At 41.3% G+C, this 16,979-nt stretch overlaps 1 protein-coding gene across 3 annotated transcripts in view; it reads right to left on the bottom strand.

Moving 5' to 3' along the window:
- Window positions 1-16,979, bottom strand: part of ARHGAP10 (Rho GTPase activating protein 10) — a 338,204-nt gene that overhangs the window by 118,720 nt on the left and 202,505 nt on the right. For all 3 annotated transcript variants that reach the window (XM_073892335.1, XM_025874287.2, XM_073892334.1), the window contains 2 exons: window positions 8,175-8,280; window positions 6,566-6,725 (listed from right to left, as the gene is read on the bottom strand). In XM_073892335.1, coding sequence (XP_073748436.1) covers window positions 6,566-6,725; window positions 8,175-8,280 — 266 coding nt within the window. The remainder of the gene's footprint in view (window positions 1-6,565; window positions 6,726-8,174; window positions 8,281-16,979) is intronic.

Below are 16,979 nucleotides of genomic sequence, written 5' to 3'. Positions count from 1 at the left end.
CTTGTTCCTACTGAATGACAGGCGCGCTTGAAGACATAAAGGTTCCTTGCACCTCAAGGCAAATGGTTTGCATACTACCCACTGGGGCCTCTTTTACCATCAGGGATGACAGAGACCAACCAGCAGAACAGAGCTAGGAGGTGCCTTGTCTCTGCAGCTATAGGAGTCGGGGAGCAGGCTGCCCCAAACCTAACGTGATCCACGTGCGGCTCCTGCCGGACTGTGGGTTGGGACTGACTAAAGGAATCCATGCCACCACTGAGCCTGGGGGCAGGGACACCTTCTTCTAGCTCTTGGCAAAGACAGGGGTGTAGGTCAGACAGTGGGATCCAAGGTCAACAAGAGGAATGCAGCGTGTCATTGGATACTCTTCAAGTGTGCGTGTAACTCAATATTCTGATTGTGTCACACGCCTGAGAGGAAACGGGTATGCCCTTCTCATCTCGACTCTTCTGTGACTGGAGGGACACTGGCTCTTCAAGGACTTACAGGGAGGGTTACGGAAGAAACCTCAGAATGGGAACATAACATCAGCCTTTTCCACAAAGCCTGAGCATCACAAATGGCCTCCATTTTCTCACCAGGAAAAATGAGACACAGACTGTCAGAGTACCCGTTTCAAAGATAACAATGTTTATGTCGACAAAGTTTTAAGAATCCTGACCAAGGAAAAGTTTTATGCAAGTAAAATGTGATTATCTCTTGGCACCCTGTGGTCCACAGAAACAGTGATAAAGGCTAACACTAGAAAACAACTTCATGCCCCACTGACCATCACAGAATCCGTGAACATCAAGGCAAACTGAAGCACCACACAAAGCTGAAGGCAACCAGAGCACCATATCTGGCCGATCACACTGAAAATCCAATTATAATCCTTAACAAGATAAATATACAGGCATACCTTAAAGATATTGCGGGTTTGCTTCCAAACCACTGCAACGAAATGAATATTGTAATAAAGTGAGTCCAGTGAATTTTCTGGTTTCCCAGTGCATTCATGAGCTATGTTTACACTGTACTGCAGGCTATTAAGTGTGTAGTTGTATTATGTCTAAAAAAAAACCACATACATACATTAAAAAATACTTCATTGCTAAAAAATGCTACCATTATCTGAGCTTTCGGCAAGTTGTAATCACTGATCACAGATCACCACCACAAATATAATCATGAAAAAGTCTGAAATATTGCAAGAATGACCAAAACATGAAATGTGACAGACACAAAGTAAAATGGCGCCGACAGACTTGCTCCATGCACAGTTGCCACAAACCTTTTGACTTGTAAAGAACACAGTATCTATGAAGGGTAATAAAGCAAAGGGCAATAAAATAAGGCATGCCTATAATCTGGATTAAAGTTATATATATTATGTAAAATGATTTGGTTGAGAGTAACATTATATAATCTTACTTTACATGAATTGCCAATCTAAGTATTAACATGAAATAAGATGGATAATAAAAGAAAACCACACCGATATTAAGGTTTTCTTTGATGATTCTCAAAGGCTCTTCATAATCTTCAAGGGCCCTCAGGGACTTGGGGAGTGACTAGAAGAGGGTCACTTTATAAACACAAATTCCTTTTAGGACACTACAAATGTATGAAATAGCAGAATGGGCTCCATTTCAACAAACTCTATTAACTCCCAGGAAGGTTCTTTCCATCCCTAAGTTCCTCTAAAGAGCCCCCAATCTCAGAAATTAGCTAACCGAAAACTAGAATTGAAACTGATTGGCAAACTGTATACAGGTCAGGTGCTAGTAGTCCTACCCTACTCTTTCCCTCCCCTGTCCTGTCTGCTCTGCCTTTTCCTCCCGTATGTTCTGTCACGTGGGAAAAATACAATGTAGGTCTGTACTTGTTAGTACCCATTCCCCAACACTCACTCATTGAAGTCGACTTCAGCTCTTGCTCTCAACAGACATTTTACTCTTGGAGTAAATACTCGTGCTCTCCCATAGTGCCAGCATCCAGCATCACTGACAAGGACCCTTGACAACCCTAACACTGAAACTTGCCTGGGTTTCTTCTGGCTCCTGTTGTAATAGGAAAATCTTGGTGTTTCTCGAGGATATTGCTCTTAACCTTCTCCGAGTGATGAGAAGCGAAGGTGTGGGGGTCAAACACCCCTTAGTTCAAACCCAAGCCTCGCCACTCACCAGCAGTGTGCCCATAAACAAGCTAATCTCTCACCCTTCAGCTTTCTCCCACGGTGTAAAGGGACAATATATGTAATAAGAATTCTGTATATATACAAGGATACTATTACATATGCATGCAGTAGGCACTTTATATGTTTTACTTTATATATTTAAGTTTCTGTATCTATTTTATCTATTTTAAGCAGCTATATCTATTTTACATGCACACATGTAAACACTAGGGTTACAGGAGGTTAAGTACCCCACGTAGTAGTCCGAAAGCATATAGCACACTCTCCTATGCCAATATCATGCCTTTTTATCTTATCTTCTACTTCCTACCACTAAATTCTCTCACAGATTTGAGCTCCACATCTCTGTTTGTTAGACATCCAGACAGCTAAAATTCAGCACGTTAAAAACTGAACTCTTGCCCCAAACCCATTTTTTCCCCTATTTTTATTAATGACCCTAATATTCTCCCAGGTCTGGGTCCTCATTTGTGACCTACTGACCATCATTCCTAACACACTGCTTTGAGACGGCCCACCAATCCAGTCCCTGGACTGTGTCCACTGAGCCTTGGGAGATGAAGCCTGCTCCCCCTGAACTCTCACTCCCACTACCACGTCCTCAGCCATGTGACCTCTTACTCTGTTACTCTTCCACCTCCTATTTGCTAACCTGATGCCAGATTAAACTTCCTGAAGCAGTTTACCTAAAAACCATGAGGGGCCCTGGTTATCCAAATGAAATCCAAAAGTCCTAGGGTGGCATTCCCAAACTCTTTACACCTGGCCCAAATCTCTTTCCCACCACATCTCATGCCCCTCACCATTGTTCCAACAGATGCTGCATTCCCAGACGCACACATACTCTCGGGGCTTCTCTGATTACATGACCTCCCTATACCTGAAATGTCCTCTTAAAACATCTCCACCTGTTCAAACTCCATTCTAAAACCTATTCAAACCACCTAGTCAGGAAACGTTCTAGAATCCCCACAGTCAGACCTAAATTCTCCTCTGAATTCTCAGCAGCTTTCTCTGCATCGCTCTGAGAGCACTATTCTCCACTGCATCTTGCAATTACTGGTGGACAGATCCTTCCCCTGTCAGCCTCTTCCCCCAAATCTCACATCACGTCTGACTCCAAGCAGGTGCTCACCACAAACACACTGCATTAATCCGTAAGAATTATACTTTGTCAAGAACAAAACTTAAGGGGCGCCTGGGTGGCTCAGTTGGTTAAGCGTCTGCCTTCGGCTCAGGTCATGATCCCGGGGTCCTGGGATCGAGTCCCATGTCGGGCTCGCTGCTCGGTGGAAGCCTGCTTCTCCCTCTGCCTCTGCCCCACCCTCTCCCTGCCATGCTCGGGCTCTCCCTCTCTCTCAAATAAATAAGTAAAATCTTTAAGAAAAAAAACTTATGTAAAACTGATAAATTATAAGGCACAATCCCAACTTGAAAATCTGTGGGAATTTTGCAGTACCCTTTTCCACCTGGGAAATGCAATTTTCTGGCTTGCACGGGAAGAAAGACCTTGATAATATTTTTGGCCCGTAAACGCTTCTTTTAAAACAACATCTTAATATATTGTGTGGAAATGAGGCCAAAGCATGTGGATTAAGTTTCCTATAGAGTACATATGAGTTTTATGAAAAAAAACAGCAAAGAGGCTAGGACAAAATGTGATCTCCGAGGCAGATTAACTTCAGTCTTTTTCTAACTCTAAAATTAATCTAGAGCTTTCTTGCTTTAATTATATGCTGAAAGTTTCCTCTTTTGCTGTAGTAACGTTCCGGGTCAGAGTCAACATTTTTCACATTCCCAGGATGAAAAAATAAGTAACTGAGGAAAAGAAAAGGCATTCCTTCTATTGTCACTTTCCCTCTGTCGGTTCTCCTTCATAGACACCGCGTAGGCCTCTTCACTCCCTCTCTCACTGCACCTGTTTGCTCCCCTAACTATTAGAACTCTTTCCTCCCCCAGAAGACTCTTCTTTGTAACCCTTCTATCCTCCTTCCTCTCACTTTCTCATTTTGTTCTCGAACATTTACTAAGAGGAACCACATCCCTCCCTCACCACATTCAAGTCAAACACAAGATCTTTGGGTGGTAAACATGGATCAGTTGCCAAGGAAACCTCAGGCTCCTATAGGTACATGAATCCATGTGAAGTTTTCTGTACAACCACCCTTGTCGGCGGAAGTATCCTTCCTCATAGCAGAGCCTAGACTCCGAAGCGAAGTCCAGCTGAGTAGGAACAATAGAGCCGGGAGTGAAAGTGGACAAGGATGAAATCGGAGAGAAAAAAAGAGGAAATGGGGAAATTAAGTTCTCAGAAATATGAACTAATCCAAGCTAAAAGCTTTCCACCCCCCCCACCCTGTGCTTCCAAACTAAACCCACGCACTCATTGAAGGATCTGAAACTCAATATCCCACCTGCTCCCTTCTTAATAGGAAGTCAGTGCTTCAATTCACATTGGCTACGCCTTCACAGCATTATCTAGCGTAGCCACAGAAAGGCAGAGGGGAAAAGTGAAAGCCCTCTCCTTAGCCCTATGGAGCTTAATCTCTGAGAGTGGGTCCAGTGTCATCTGCCATCACTATTATAATTGGCTCACCAATGCCACTTGGAAATTCCTGTAAGATTTGTTAACAAGGTGAAGGCATCGCTATCTATTTCCCAAGCAGAAAAATTGTGAACTTATCTTCTCAGCTTCAAATAAGAAAACAGGAAGCTGCAGGATTCAGTGGAGATCCTTTTATCTGAGAGCAAGACCCAGAGCCGGTATTTTCACCAATAAACTGCATAAAAAGTTCCCTAACTGGGACTTAATCTAATGATAGTTGTACCACTAAACATTGTTTCAAAGCTGTGGGTCTAATTATTTCTTTTTTTTTTTTTTAAGATTTTTTTTTATTTATTTGAGAAAGAGAGCGAGTGAGCAGGGGAGACGCAGAGGGAGAGAGAATCTCAAGGAGACTGCACTCTGAGTGCAGAGCCCGATATGGGACTCGATCCCACAACACTGAGGTCGTGACCTGAGCTGACACCAAAGATTGGACACTTAACCAACTGTGCCACCCAGGTGTCCTTAATTATTTCTTTTTCTAAAAACAATTATAGCCATCTTTCCTTAAAGCTGTCTGGATAGCTTAGGGCACCACTTGCTAGCTAAAAACAAACAAACAAACAAACAAAAACCAAACTTCTTACACCCATAAACAAGCTGCTTTTACTATATTGGGCAAGAAAATCTCTGACCAGCTTTCACACTTAACTCACACAAGCTAGAATCACTCTAGCAAACAGCAAATGCAACAAGGCTCTTACCGTGCTTTGTTCATGGAGACGCTGTTTCTCTCCTTCCCACTCCTCTGACCCCCTTAAAATTTATTGAGTTCATTAATTCATCCAATAAATATGAACTGAACACCTAATATGTACCAGGTATTATTTTAAGTGTAAAAAACAATCTCTGCCCTCACGGATCTGGCAGGGAGAAATAGATAACTATGACAATAGATAAATTAGCACGTTGGACAGAGATAAGTTCTGTGGGATACAAGTCCCAAAATGGGGCCCCACCCCACGCTGTGAGCTGCTTTCCATCAGGGGCTGTAATGTTCTTCTTCATGGCCTAGCACCTCATACATGCTTGGCATATAGTGTAATCTCAGTTGAAAACAAACAAACTACAACAAACCTTTAATAAACAAATGAGTAACCAAGCATTTTAACAATTTTCAAATTCCCTATCTTAAAAGAAGTGAGGAAAATTATTAGCAAAGTTGTGATCTATAATGAGAGTGAGAAAAAACCACATAAAAGTTCTTCAAAGAATCTATCATATTTTGTAAACTTCTGTAGTCCCCTGATCATAGAGAAACAAGTAAAACGATGTGTCACTAAGGAGATTATTCATTTTAAACCAGAGATTCTTAATCTGGGGTTCCCAGATTCAGGGATGCATGTGAATCCCCTGAAATTGTCAGCACAATTTGGGAGATAAGGGGAAGTTATATGTGTGTTTTTCTAGGGAGAATGTGACACAGATTGGCAAAAATATTTTCCCTGGGTTACAGAAATAGAGTTTGAGAAATCCAAAGATAGGACTGAAAGCTGCAAAGAATCTAAACAGTTCAATATTATACTGCAGACTGTCGTTTGCATCTGGGTAAAATGCTTCTCCCTTAAACCAGTGAGATAACAGAAGACCAGGTAAACTTCAGATTTACAGAAATCCATCAGAAGACAGAAGCTCAGGAGGAACTTCTCAGAACCAAACTCATCATCGCAATAATAATAAAATCATTTAACGGTGGTGGGGAATCTTGGAGGCTAGTTTCACATGGTGATAAAGCCAAAACCAGGAATTCCCCTAAGGAAAAAACAAAGAGAGTTTACCTTTTCGTGGTTTTCAATTAAGATTTCCACCACGATGTTCTGAAACTTCAAATCCATGATGGCAGCAACAGTTTCTTCCTGGGGCCTCATCAGAGTTGGTCCAAACACCACTCCCAGATTTGCCACAGTCATGAGGTTCTGCTTGGAGTGATTTGAAACACTGATAAGGAAGGGAACAGGGGGAGAAAGTCTCCGGTTAAAAGAGAGGCAATAGCTGGGAACGTACAATCTTCTGCAACTCTGTGTTTCTTTAAAAACAGGGAGTCAAGACACTCAATTGTCCTCCGTGTCTGCTTCTGAAATAACAAAATCTGACAAGACCCTAGGGGATTAGGTCCCTGCCTACCTTCCCACTAGCCCTCTCTTCTCGAGGCTCTGCTCTAACCACGATGGCTTTCTTAATAATTCCATGTTTATGCTAGACTTGTGCCCCCCGAAGACCCTCTCTTACCATCCCCCTCTACTTAGAATATCCCCACTTTCCCCAGACTATTATACCCCTGGCTTCCAGTAATGACCAGATTGTATGGTATCTTTATAAGAATTAGCTTCACGAGCACACAGAACTTGGGCAGAGCACCCACATTCACCCCTTTGGCCCAATACATTGTGCAGTGAGCAATCTAGACAACTGTTCTCAGAAGCCCTGACGCTTAATTCAGGTCTCAATTCAAAGTTCCGATCCTCAAGACACCTTCCATAACAATACTCTTTAAAGTCCCACATTCAATCTATATTCTCTCTCCCCTCATTTTTTTTAACCACTTATCACCTGAAATTATTTCGTATTTTTATTTGTAATCTGTTTATTATCTTTTCCCTCTTAGAAAGAAGGGACTTCATGAAAGTAGGGAATTCATCTATCTTGTTCAACTATGTATCCACAAGCACCTAAAAAAGGCATTCGATAAATACGTGTTGACTAAATGAACACATATGGCTCCACTAGTAGTAGGACATTTGGCAGGTCATAATATCCTCTGGCCCTCAGTTTCTTTTTATATAAAATAAAAGCATAATAAAATAAATAAGATAACAAAAGAAAATTAAGGACATTCTAAAACAGCATTCCTCAGCTTCCTCTTACCTCCAAATTTCTATAATTACAATGATCTAAGAGTCATTTGTATTTGAAGAAAGGGCTAATTTCTCCACTAAATGCTTAGATTTTGCCTGCTTTTTAAAGAGGGAACAAAAAGGCTAGAATGGATCCTATGAAATAACTACCTATTACTGGATTAAACTAACTTAAAGGCCATGTACAAACTTAGAGTTAGGTAGGTGTGAAACCAGGCTAAATTCGCTAACAGACTTATAATCACATTTCCAGGATCCGTGTACAGGGAAGTGTATAATATTCTCTTCTCTTACTTCCAATCAAACCCCAAGTTGCTGGCAGTGATGTTAAGCAAATAATTATACAACTTTACGAAAGCATCATATTTCAATGCTCTTGTCCAAAACATACACCGTGATCCAACTGTCCAGCCTGCCTTTCCAGGCGTGGTCCCTGGTATTGTGTAGACAGCCCCACTTCCAACCGTTAGGAATCCAAGAACCCCACATGGCACCCAGAGTGAAACAAAGAAAGCAAGAAAAAGGGGCTTACTTTGTTAAGTGTTTCACCAAAATGTCCAACATTTCTTTATTTTTCTCTGGCAGTTTGTGTACCAAGAAATGGATAGCATTAACACGAGATTCTGGGCTTCCACTTTCTTTAAAAAAAAAGAAAAAAGAAAAAAATAGGTTAGATTACTCAATCAAATACAGTCCCAGAAATCAACCATGACAACAGCTCATCTGTTCAACATCTTTCAACAGAGAATTTAAACGTATTTCGCCACCTTTCCCAAAAAAGGTGGGGGGGTGGGAACTATCTATTTCAGTGTGAATGCAATGAGTGCCTATCCCTAGGGTGATATTTAAGAACAGAGGATGACTACAGCTTCTCCTTCTTGCACTCTACACTTCAAGTCTGCTTGTCCCTTGAAGGAGTCGATCACTGGGTCACTGCCCCACAAGGGAATGCAAATAAAATAGAGGCAAACAGGTTCTTCCCTCTTAGGGTTGAGTTTTATCCCCCAAAAAGATACACTGCAGTTCTAACTCCCTAGTGTCTCAGAACATGACTGTTTTAAAACGTGCCTGGGATTTGTTTTAATCAGGTATGGTAAGAAATGCTGACATGAAAATGACTGAGTTGAAGGAAGCGTTTTATACTCATACCGCCTAGAAACAGGAGGCATGGTAAGCCAGGGTCAGCCACGAGGCAGAGGGAACAAGGGGGAAATGTGGGCAAGAGGCTTGATTGTGTTTTCCATGTGAGGGAAGAGGCAAGGCAGAGCAAGCAGACTCAGGATTGGTTGGTTTGAATTACTTCAGCAGACTCTGGAGCACAAGGGCTATGCCAAGACATATGGTACCTGCCCCGAGGTGCTAAGGGCAGGAGAATGCTGACCTGGAGCGTAAGAGCCCAAACGACAGAGTCACGGAGAGAAAATGGGCTCTGGATTGAGTGGCACATGGAAAGCATGCTCAGTTTACTATCTCAAGGAATTGGTTAGCCCCAGAAAGGGCGTTCTTCCCAGGATCAGTAAAGCCCCAGATGTCAAAACGTCAGAGTAAAAAGACATGCTTAACATAATGACCTTATTTGGGAATAAGGTCATTGCAGAAGCCATCAGTTAAGATCTCATATTGGAGTAGGGTGCTCCTTTAATCTAGTATGTCTGGTGCCCTTATAAGAAAACAAAGACACAAAGGGAAAATGGCCATAAGAAGATAGACACAGGGGAGAATATCATGTGACAACAGAGGCAGAGATTGGAGTGATGTGTCTACAAACCAAGGAATGCCAAGGATTGCTGGGAACTACCACATGCTGGAAGAGGTAAGGAAAGAGCCTTCCCTGGAGCCTTAGAGGTTGGCCGTGCCAACCTACACCTTGATTTTGGACTCCCATTCTCTAGAATTGTGAGTGAATGAGTGAATGAATTTATTTATTTACTTATTGACTGACTGAGTGATTGATTTAAGCTATTCAGCAACCCTAGGGAACTAACACACTCACTTTCTCCCTTAGACTTTGGAATGAATTATCCATGGCTCTTATTAGCAACACGCCCAAATTCCCTTTATTGTGTTCTTGACAGAAAGTATCAAACAAATCAATAAAATGCTTATTATTGAGAACTCCACATGAATTTTCAGGGGTGTCAAAGAAGCGACTGAGGAGAATTCAGCGAGCAGTTAAGGCAGCAGAAAGGATGGTACGGACTGCTTGGAGGCTCACAGAGAGCTGGCAGGAGAAGCTGAGGAGAGGCTTCACATAAGGGAGAGCATCTGAGTTGGGTCTTGAAGAACAGGGAAGAATTTAAAGCAGAACTGAGGAGGAAGGGGCACACTTCAGATTCTGCAAACAGTATAAGAAAATGCACAGGCTATGCAGAGAGGGCGCCTTAAGCTTATGGAAAGGCAGAGGCCAAACTCTGGTTGTAAGAGCTAATTTGAAGAATCTGTCTTGACTGTTGGCTTCTAAATCAGTCACTGTAAGGAAGGCTGGGAAGAGAGAGGCACAGAGTCAAATTTGGGGAGATATACCTGACGTTTTCTGGAGGATGGATTCGAATGGGGAAAAAAGCAATCAGGAGGGAAAGGCTATTTGGGCAAGAAGTAATGAGCCAGGAAAGGGCGGGGGGGGGGGGCAGGTGGTAGAATTACAAGTGAGGAAGCAGAGCCGGCAGGCAGGCCTTAGAATTGCTGCTTCTAACTGACAACAAGGACAAGATACCTACTAACGGAGGCTTCTGGCCTCAGTTCCTCATCTGCAAAATGAAGTTAACAGCACTATCTCCTAAGGCCGTTCTGAGATTCAGTGAGGTAGCACCTGAAAAGTGCCGAGTGCTGGTGGCAGGCACAGACAGGTGCTCCCTCACGGAGATCACCCATCCCCTCTGCTGTGGTTTGCATTACTCTTCCCATGTGAGAGCTCCAACGGAAGACATAGAATTGATAGGATCTAGCTGCAGACTGGCCATGGGTCAGAAGGAAGAAGGCAAAGATGACCCATGTTTCATGCCTGGGTTATGCAGTAGTATGGTCAGTCCCCCTAACAGACAGGAGCAGAGGAGACAATGCTGGTTTAAGGGGGACGATGATGGGGGAGTGACAGAGGAAGGGATGTTCAAGGGGCAGATATCTAGCAGGGAGCTGGGAATGGTAGGAGGCGTTAGAGATGAAGGTAGCAATGTTCTCTGGAGGGCACACAACCAAGGCTGCCGGACTACTTCAGAAAGCTAACAGAGTGTCCCGTGGGGAAAAGAGCTCCATCGGGTGCAAGGGACATGCCAACTGGGGGCTAAACAAAGCACAGGAGGAGGAAGAGGAGGGAGGACCAGGAGGTTCAATATCATCAGAAAGTCAAGTGAGAAGAAACATGCAAGTCCTGGGTAGCCAGTGGTATAAAGAGTTAACGAGGGACTGAGGAAGAGCAAGACTGGAAGGAGGGCCTAGACACCCACCACTAAGTTTGCCAGCCAGGAGTCCCTCTTTAGTTATACAAGAAGGTTAAAGCGTGAGTGGCTAGAAGGGACAGAGAGAGTGGGATTTCAGATCACTGGTTCAAGTATCAAGAAATGGAAGGGAAGAGAGAGAAAGCAAATCAAGAATAACTGACATATAACATTACATTAGTTTCAAGTGTACAACATGATTCAGTATTTGTATATATTGCTAGATGACCACCACAATACATCTAGTTAACATCCAATACCACACAGTTATAAATTGTTTTCTTGTGATAAGAACTTTCAAGACCGGAGCACCTGGGTGGCTCAGTCGGTTAAGCGTCTGCCTTCAGCTCAGGTCATAATCCTGGTATCCCAGGATCGAGCCCCACATCGGGCTCCTTGTTCAGCGGGGGGTCTGCTTCTGCCTCTCCCTCTACCCCTCTCCCTGCTTGTGCTCTCTCTCTCTCATGCTCTATCTCAAATAAATAAATAAAATCTTAAAAAAAAAGAACTTTTAAGATTTACTCTCTTAGCAACTTTCAAATACATAGTTGAATTATTATTAACTATAGTCCCTGTGCTCTACATTCCATCCTCATGACTTACTTATTTTATAACTGGAAGTTTGTACCTTCCAGCTCCTTTCACCCAACTTGCCCACTCCCCAGCACCGAGCAGCTGCCAATCTGTTCTCTGTATCTATCAGCTTGCTTGCTGTTGTTTATCTTTTCTAAGGTTCCACATATAAGTGAAATAATATGGTTTTTGTCTTTGTCTGATTTAGGAATCTGTTTCTTCAAAATGATGATGTTTTACTTTTTCCTTGTTGTAAAAACCAAATATCTACTCTGTTAAAATTTTAGAAAATGTAGATGAAACAACTCAGTGAAAGCAATCACTAATAATTTGAAATACATATCGTTGAGAAAGAACATGCCATCAGACTATGAAGAACTACAAATCAATCCAAAAAGAAAGAGACAAGCCAAAAGAAAAACAGGTAAAAGACTGGAGCAGGAACTCCAGGAAAGAGACCAGCCGTATGACCAATAAACATATGAAAAAGTGCTAAACTTCGTTATTTATCAGGGAAATAAAATTAAAACCACAATGAGCTACTACTACTCATCCACCAGAATGGCTTTAAATGAATACAACACTAAGTTCTGGCTAGGATAAGAAGTAACTAGAACTGTCCGGCTCTAACTACGTGGGAATAATTAAACAGCACAATCACTTTGGAGAACTCTTTGGCAGTACCTATTGAAGTTGAACACACACATTCCAACCCACAACCCAAAAATTCTACTCAAAACCAAGAGAAATGCACATAAATGTTCACTAAAAGACACATATTAGAATGTTCACAGCAGTAGCACTCTTGATAATCCCAAAAGTGAAACCACCCAAATCTCCATCAACAGAACAGATAAATGCATTGTGGTGTGTTCATACAATGGAATCCTATACCACAAGGACAGAGAATGAACTGCTGATTCACTCAGCACGGAGGAATGTCACCAAGATGAGCAAAAGAAGCTGAATGCAAAAGAGGATATTCTGGATGATTCCATTTAGATACAATGCGAATGCAGCAGCAACCTCTGGACCTGTGGTGTCAGAAGTCAGGGGAGTGCTCGTATGTCACAGGGAATGTGTGGGTGTGAGAAAGGGTTTCTGGGACTCTGACAATGTCTTATTTCTTGATCCAGGGCCGATTACACGGCTATCTTAATATGTGAAATTTCATTAAGCTGTATACTTATTATTCGTATACATTTCTATTATGTTTCAACAAAAAGTTCACTTACATTAAGCTACCCATAATAAATCTCACCCTAACTGAGGCTGGTAAATTTTAGGCTTAATCCTTTCAGAACTTTGCTTCCTTTTTTCATAATGAAATGCGTGAATAGTCTATTGCATTAATATACCATGGACATCTCTCCATGTCATTAAAAAGCACCACACCATCAATTCTCTGAACATTTGAGTTGCTTCCAGTGATTGTACAGGTAAGTCTGTTCCAGTTTACACTTCTAATAGTAATGCTTTAGAGTGAGGAATGAGGTTTCACAACACAGGACACAGCTGTTGCTAAAGACAAAGGAAGCAAAAAGGCTAAGAAATGAAAAGGCATCTGATAAAGCAGAATACAAATAATCAAATCATATTACATACTAAAAACTCTTAGATACAGGGACACCTGGGTGGCTCAGGCAGTTAAGCGTTTGCCTTCAGCTCAGGTCATGATCTCAGGGTTGGGCTCCGCACCAGCAAGGAGTCTACTTCTCCCTCTCCCTGCTTGTGCTCTCTCTCTCTCTCTCAAATAAATAAAATCTTAAAAAAAAAAAAAACCATTTAGACTAAATTTGTCACTGAAACCAAAAGTACAACTATCTAAAGAGTTAGTAAGGAATATCACTCAGCCATAAAAACAGATGAGATCTTGCCATTCACAACAAAAATAGATGGACCTAGAGGGGTGAAATCAGTCAGTCAGAGAAAAATACCATAGGATTTCACTTAAATGTGTAATCTAAAAAACAAAAGCAAACAAACAAACAAAAAATGCAGAAACAGACTCACAAACACAGAGAACAAACAGGTGGTTGCCAGAGGGGAGCAGGACATCATGAGATGGGCAAAATGGGTGAAGGGGAGTGGAAGGTACAGGCTTCCAGTTACAGAATGAGTAAGTGAGGGGGATGAAAGGTACATCAGAGGGCATGTAGTCAATGATACAGTGACAGATGGTAGCTACACTTGTGATGAAGATAGCATAATGAATAGACTTGCCAAATCACTCTGTTGTATATTTGAAACTAATGTAACACTGTGTGTCAATACTTCAAATACAATACTTCAAGAAAAAAAAAAACACAAATTATAATCAAGTTTTTGTCTGGAGTTAAAACCAAGATAATACCTTACTAAATCAAAGCTGGAGAAAAATGAAAGAAATTTTTAAAAAAACAACATTTGCAATTCACAGCTTTAATTTTAAAAATAAAACTAAACTGGGGGAAAATTTAAAGTCAAGACTCTGAAAAATAATTTTTAAAAATTCCAAAGGAATAAAAAGGTAACTGGCTATGATAAGAATTTTGTACATTCAAAAACTGAATATTTTATAAAACTTTGACTAAAAAGCTACTTCTAACTCATGTTGTCTACCTTGTCATTAATAAGCATTTCTCTCCAAAGAAAATCTAATTTTAATATTTGGGGATTTATTACTTATTCAGAAACACAAGCTAGAGAAATCATTTCCCACTCTCTAAGGTTAAGGTTCTTCATTTCTAAAAATAGTAGAATCGGTTTTGAAAAATAGAATCAAAGCCTTCCACTTCCTTCTTTGAGTGCCCCTCCCACACCCATCTTCATTTGAAATCACACACGCATTTTTCTCAAGCCTGCTTTTTCCCTCTTTCAAAAAGAAGAATATTTGGAAATAAGGTGCTTTTTAAATATTTATTTATTTATTTTGGGGTGGTGGGGGAGCGGCAGAGGCAGGGAGAGAATCTCCAGCAGACTCCCCACTGAGCACAGAGCCCAAAACAAGGCTCGATCCCAGGACCCTGAGATCATGACCTGAGCCAAAAACAAATCAAGAGTCAGATGCTTAACCAACTGAGCCACCCAGGCACCCCTGGAAGTAAGGCATTTAAAGTAAAACTACTTTTTTCTCCATTTTATTTGACATTAATCAGAAATCTCTACTAAATGGGCATTTCCATGTAATTGCAACATAATAATAACTTAAAGGTACTCAAAAAAAGTTTTTTAAATGATAAAGTACATAGTTAAATTATCTTCAGTGGCTTATGCTATATGCATTTCATTATATTTTAATTTATATAAATTATATAATGAAAAGCATAACTTTTTTAAAATCTAGGATACTGAATTAATCATAACACCAAATTCCTAACATATGCCAGGGAATTAGGAGTTTACTGTAATAGCAAAAGCATTTTTAGTTGTGAAACTAGAAATCAGCATCCACAACACTTAATGTCTATGTGCTTATGATGCTGTGCCAACTAACAGAGACTGAAAAAGATAGGATCATAGCTTATTGGAGCTTATCAAAGATACCCAGGCAGATAAATATTAAATTATTTCAATATTTAAATGTCATAAGTCAACAGTACTGTAAGTTTAAGAAAGCATAGCGGTAAACATCCAAACACTTCCCAAGGTGCTTCACTCAACAGACATCAAGTATTCGAGTGGGTGACCCTATCCACTGGGAAATGAATATATCCAGCTAAAATAGCTCAATGTCATTAGGCATTCAATTCCTTTAATGTCCAAGTTTCGAAGTCCTTCCCAACTAAGACCACATGATTTTCCTGCTTCCCATGCAGGTTTACCAACTAAGATAGAACATTCCAGTTAGGCAAATACCAGTGCCCTGGATCCTCTAATAGTTTATATTTTTCATCATAAATGACTTAAGAGCTTTGTGATTATGATTTTGCTTCCCAGGTAACTTGACTACAGAAGGAAAATATATAAAACATAGCAAGACAAGTGTTCTTGTTCAGGGGGGAAATATTTTTGTATGATGCCACATTAGGCATCCAGGCTTCGACGGTCATTCTCAAGCTAAGCTTAACATGAGTCCAATCCTGAATGGGTCCAGTTTCTATCAATATGATATATCAAGAACTCTGAGCCTGAAAGGCTAAGACACAGACCATGGACTAAAACATTCTCAGAGATAATAAATGCCGTAGAAAAATATCCAGGTAGACACCTAATAGCCTTCCCTAGATGGGCACAATCTTTTGCATTCCTGCACAGACCAACTAAACTGTGTTTTCATCTTATGAATTTCTATACTAAAAAGCTCATTATATTTTCTCACAAGATGGATGGTATGAAGTAATAAGACATATATATGCTGGTCTCTGCTTCTGGTTCCTGACATGGAGCTCCTAAAAGTCTTATAAATAGGAGCAAGGTTTGATTTCTGGAGTGCCTGATACACATATGAATCTTGTGTTCTAATCTTCTGTTCTAATATCTAGTCTTTTTTTTTTTTAAGATTTTATTTATTTGATAGAGAGAGACAGCAAGAGAGGACACACAAGAAGGGGGAGTGGCAGAGGGAGAAGCAGGCTTCCTGCTGAGCAGGGAGCCCAATGCGGAGCTTGATCCCAGGACCGTGGGATCGTGACCTGAGCCAAAGGCAGATGCTTAATGACTGAGCCACCCAGGTGCCCCTAATATTTAGTCTTTTTTTTTTTTTTTTTAAAGATTTTATTCATTTATTCATGAGAGAGACAGAGGGAGAGAGAAGCAGAGGGAGAAGCAGGCTCCCAAGGAGCAGGGAGCCCGATGCGGGACTCGATCCCAGGACCCCGGGATCATGACCTGAGCCGAAGGCAGACGCTTAACCATCTGAGCCACCCAGGCGCCCAATATTTAGTCTTTGATCCTAGTTTCTAACACAAAGCTCCAACAACCTCCATAATTTTGTAAGTGATAGAAGTGTCTGACGCCAAGCTCATAAGTCCCTTGGAATTTCCTGGGTGATAAGATTATCTTTTATTCTAATGAGGTGACTTTGTGGTGGGCTCCCAGACGGGGACACACCCTAACTCCACAGGGACAGAAGCTTCTGCACTCAGGACACTTCTGGATCTCACCTTAGGTATGTCTTCATCTGGCTCTTCATCTGTATCCTCTATCATATCCTCTATTATATAATAAGCTGGCAAATACCACTTTGTATTTCCCCCAGTTCTGTGAGCCATTTATCATACCTAAGGTGGGGGTCGTGAAACTGATTTCAAGCCAGTTAGTCAGAGTCCTGCAGACAACCTGGGACTCACAACTGGTGTCTGAAGTGGGGGCAGGCTTGTGCTACTGAGCCCTTGCCCTGCAGGACCTGA

Source organism: Callorhinus ursinus, unplaced genomic scaffold (assembly GCF_003265705.2).
Source record: "Callorhinus ursinus isolate GAN/ISIS: 27379988/994484 unplaced genomic scaffold, GSC_fseal_2.0 scaffold4, whole genome shotgun sequence".
Classification (NCBI taxonomy): Eukaryota; Metazoa; Chordata; class Mammalia; order Carnivora; family Otariidae; genus Callorhinus; species Callorhinus ursinus.
The sequence above is the reverse complement of the archived record's forward strand: the minus strand, read 5'-3'. Positions and strand labels throughout refer to the sequence as shown.